The sequence below is a fragment of the Sardina pilchardus genome, chromosome 5 (genome assembly GCF_963854185.1).
Source record: "Sardina pilchardus chromosome 5, fSarPil1.1, whole genome shotgun sequence".
In the NCBI taxonomy this organism is placed as follows: Eukaryota; Metazoa; Chordata; class Actinopteri; order Clupeiformes; family Clupeidae; genus Sardina; species Sardina pilchardus.
This window is the reverse complement of record NC_084998.1, coordinates 9,673,872-9,677,819: the sequence shown is the minus strand read 5'-3', so window position 1 is coordinate 9,677,819 and position 3,948 is coordinate 9,673,872. Positions and strand designations below refer to the sequence as shown.

The 3,948-nt window shown below is 43.8% G+C and overlaps 1 protein-coding gene across 1 annotated transcript in view; it reads right to left on the bottom strand.

Annotated features, from left to right (window-relative positions):
* Positions 1-3,122: 3,122 nt before the first annotated feature.
* Positions 3,123-3,948, bottom strand: part of LOC134079767 (neutral alpha-glucosidase AB-like) — a 9,343-nt gene continuing 8,517 nt past the window's right edge. Inside the window, exon 11 of the mRNA XM_062535843.1 lies at positions 3,123-3,296. Coding sequence (XP_062391827.1) covers positions 3,123-3,296 — 174 coding nt within the window. The remainder of the gene's footprint in view (positions 3,297-3,948) is intronic.

Here is a 3,948-nt window from a genome sequence, read left to right as displayed (position 1 = left end):
ACACACACACACACACACACACATATTCCATCATACTGGGCCAGGAGGAGTATATGAAACTCCTTTGCAAAAATTAGAGAGCTACATCTCCACACCAAATTCTGATTAAATTACAATAGCCACAGAAAGATCTTGTGTTACCATATAGTCTGTGGTTGTGTGTGGGTACGTGTGTGTGTGTGTGGGGGGGGGGGGGCTCTCAGAGATGCTGACACACAGTGAAACACACACACACACACACTTGTCAGAGAACTGGAGAAGTGCAGTGAGACGTTAAATGAATAATTAACCCAAGTGTGTGTGTGTGTGTGTGTGTGTGTGTGTGTGTGTGTGTGTGTGTGTGTGTGTGTGTGTGTGTGTGTGTGTGTGTGTGTGTGTGCGTGTATGTGTGTGTGCGCGCGGTGCTTAAATGTGTGTGTCAGTGTGTGCTGGGGGAGGGGGTCGATGGGCTTCTACATCTGTATGAACACACGCCCACACAAACACACACTCGTCCCTCACACAAGCATATTCTCCAGTGCTCTCATGTAGGACCCCTTTCCTTCCACAATGCTCTCTAGCCTTTGAGTTATGTGCTATGATAATGAAAAAAACCCTTTCATATCAAAGATATCAAGCATCAGAAAAGCGCTAACATGGAAATGCCAAACTTAGTCCAACTTCAAATGGCATTCAGCCTCTGAACTGCTACTGCCGGGGAGATGGATTCATTATTTAATTGTGTGTTTTTTTCTCTTTTTTTCTGGCTTCTCTTAATCTACTTTGATAGAGTCAGTAATATTTAATAATCAAGAATGCTGGGGGGGTTAATCATACTTCTGTATATTTCAAATAATATCTGCTAATCCAAGCATGCTTACTAAGTAAAACGATGTTAAGTGTAGCCCACTGAGTGTGTGCTATTCAAAGGCCTGCTGCTAACAACCTAACATTAGCTTACACACCAGCGCGGGTAATGTAGGCAAGGAATGCATCTGCTGACATTCACCAACTTACATCTCCACATATGTATAATTCATCTGAGCATGCATTAATGAGGAAGAGGAAGAGGAAGAGGAGGATGAAGGAGAGGAGGAGAGGGGGAGGGGGAGAAGGTGGAGGAGGATATACAAAGATGCTGCAGAATGGGAAAGACACCAATAAAAAAAAGCTGATTTTGTTTGTTTGTTTTAGTTTAAAGCCATATCAGCAACTAATGCTGTGTAATGGCCAGATCATGGTAACATGGAAAATGAACAGGATTCTAAACTGGAGGAAAAATTTAAACAAACGCAAAACAATGGTGTGGAAAATAGGATTGAGGTCAGACTTGATCAAAGAGGTGCAAGTGTATAATATGATGAGTAAAAGTCTATACTGTAGAATATAACTTTTTTTTTTTGAAGACAAACAAGAAATGACCGTGACGAAAGAAAAGGAAGAAGAAATAATGTAGCCTGGTCCTGCCCACCTAGTTTAAGTTTCTCCATTCATTTCTATTTCACTACTACTGATACTAGTCTGGCATCTCACAATATACTAACGTTTTCCCTGGGACATCCAGGGTGATGGCCAGGCCAATCAGTTGCAGTCGGAAAAATGTATCATTTTAATTACAGGCACAGTAGGCCTACAGAGATTGTCTCCTGACTGATGCAGTTTATTTTTCAGTTAATTAAGGTTAGGCGAAGTAGGAAGTAACGTTAGGAATCCCTGGTCAATGTAATTGCTGGTGATTATTGGTTATTGGTATGCATTGGTTATTGGTTAACGCAAGTCTACACCCGTTAGGCCTACAATGTTAGAGTTGAAAACGTTTCCCAAACGTGAGAGGCCAGACTCTCTTCACAAAGTGAAGCAAAGTAGCAAGTCAGGATAAAATAGGCTAAGAATCAGGAGGAAATGGGAATAAAATAGGGTGAGTGGGGATAGAGTGTACCTCTGGGCAGAGGGAGGGAGGGAGGGAGGGAGGGAGAGAGGGAGAGAGGGAGAGACTGGGCTCCTGTTTGGAGGAGTGAAGTCATGGCTCCCCTGAGCATATCAGAGTACAACAGGAGGGAAAAGGTCCATGTCCTCTGCAGTGCCATCTCCTTCTCCTACTCCCTCCACTCCCCTTCACTCCCCTTCTCTTTCTCTCTCTCTCTCTCTCTCTCTCTCTTTCCTCTCTCCCTGGCCCTCCCTTCTTTTGGCCTCCCTGTGTGCAAGGGAGTGTGTGTGTGTGTGTGTGTGTGTGTGTGTGTGTGTTTTGACCATCTGCAACATCCGAGGAGCTGTTGATAAGGTCACTTCAGTATTTGATCAGTCAGCTCTTCTTCTCAAGTCTGGGGGCATACAGATGCGCTGTGTGCATTGTGTGTGAAATATTAATGGCGGCCTATCATGCAAATGCTATTTACACTATTGCTAACAGTATCTCTTTACACCTGATTCAACCAGCCACTATAGTCACTAGGTGGATGCTGTTCATCATACACGACAAACTAAAACTTACACACCTTGTGTGACGGTGACGGTTCACTTTTTTTTTACAGAGCTAAAAGTGACCAAAATATGCTAATGCTCCCAATAACCTCCAAACAGCCAAGATGGGAGGTCATTACGAGTGGTTAACGGCGGATGCAGTGAAGGAGTTACGGCTGCCGTTTCCTCCCCGCCACGTTCCCCTTCCCCAATAATAAACTGACCATCTGCCTCCTCTCTGCGGGCCAAGCTGGGACTTCCTCTGCCAGTTAGCCGGAGCTTTTTCACACTTTAAAAAGAAACGTGTGATGATGTGGGGAGGAGAAAATATCCGTGGAGAGAGAGAGAGAGAGACGCTTTGGGCTGTTCTACTTCCAGGGGCTCCCATATCACAGTCACCTGCAGAGTTCCTCTTTTGAACGATCCGCTGAGGACCGGTTCTGACAAATCCTCCCGGGTTCCTGACAAGACAATATATTTCATGTGGAGGTTTTTTAGAAATATCCGGGGTAGTGAGTCATATTTATGTAAATCCATCCGAAGTGCTATAATTCACAAATCAATACGTTTTTAAAAATGAAAAAAGAGTGATATACATATTAGAAAAACAGACAAATTGATGTATCTGAGACCAGCTCACTTCATGATTTAAAGAGGGATATTCCCCTGAGAGTTCATTTTGATTACAGTGGTAATATGGCTCCCGAGAGTTGTCCTAAATCAGGGGACTCCGTTTTAAAGCTGTGCAGTTGTGCAGTTGAGTGCTTCTGGCCACATTCTGTTGTCAACCCTCCATAAAAGCAGTCATTTGGATGAACACTGTGTGCTGTGTTGTTGAACTTCAAAGCAAAGTCTGACTGTCACAGAGACACAACAGGCATTATGTAGACACTGAGATTCACGTAACCAATCTGAATATTTTACACCGCGAGTTCTCGTCTAAAAAAGAAACGAATTAGACACAGCCTTCCCCTTTGCCACTCGTGATTTTAAAAGGGAATTAAGATGACTAGCGCTACTAGCCTTTTTTTGGTACAGTGAAACACAGACACAGAAAGATCAACATACAGTCACACACACACAAACAGAGACACAGACACACACAGAGACACAGTCACACACACACAAACAAATATACAGATAGACACACACACATTCACAGACACACACATGCGTGCGCACACACACTCGCACACACACACACACACACACACACACACACACACACACACACACACACACAAACACAGTCACAGACACACAGACACACACAAATAAAACCTTGCACACATGCTTGCATACACAGGAGGCTTGGCTTCGCTCATGAGGCTTGGACGAGTTAGATGAACATGTGAAAGTCGTGCATTATGTAGCTAATTAAGAGCTAATCTTGACTGCTGGGCTCCTGCCAGGCAGGTAGTCCTCTGATTGCTCGTAATAGACCTTGTTAAGCTTTTTTTGTGATTGGCAGTTTCAAATGCCTGTGTTTAATGAGCCCCCCATAGGCCT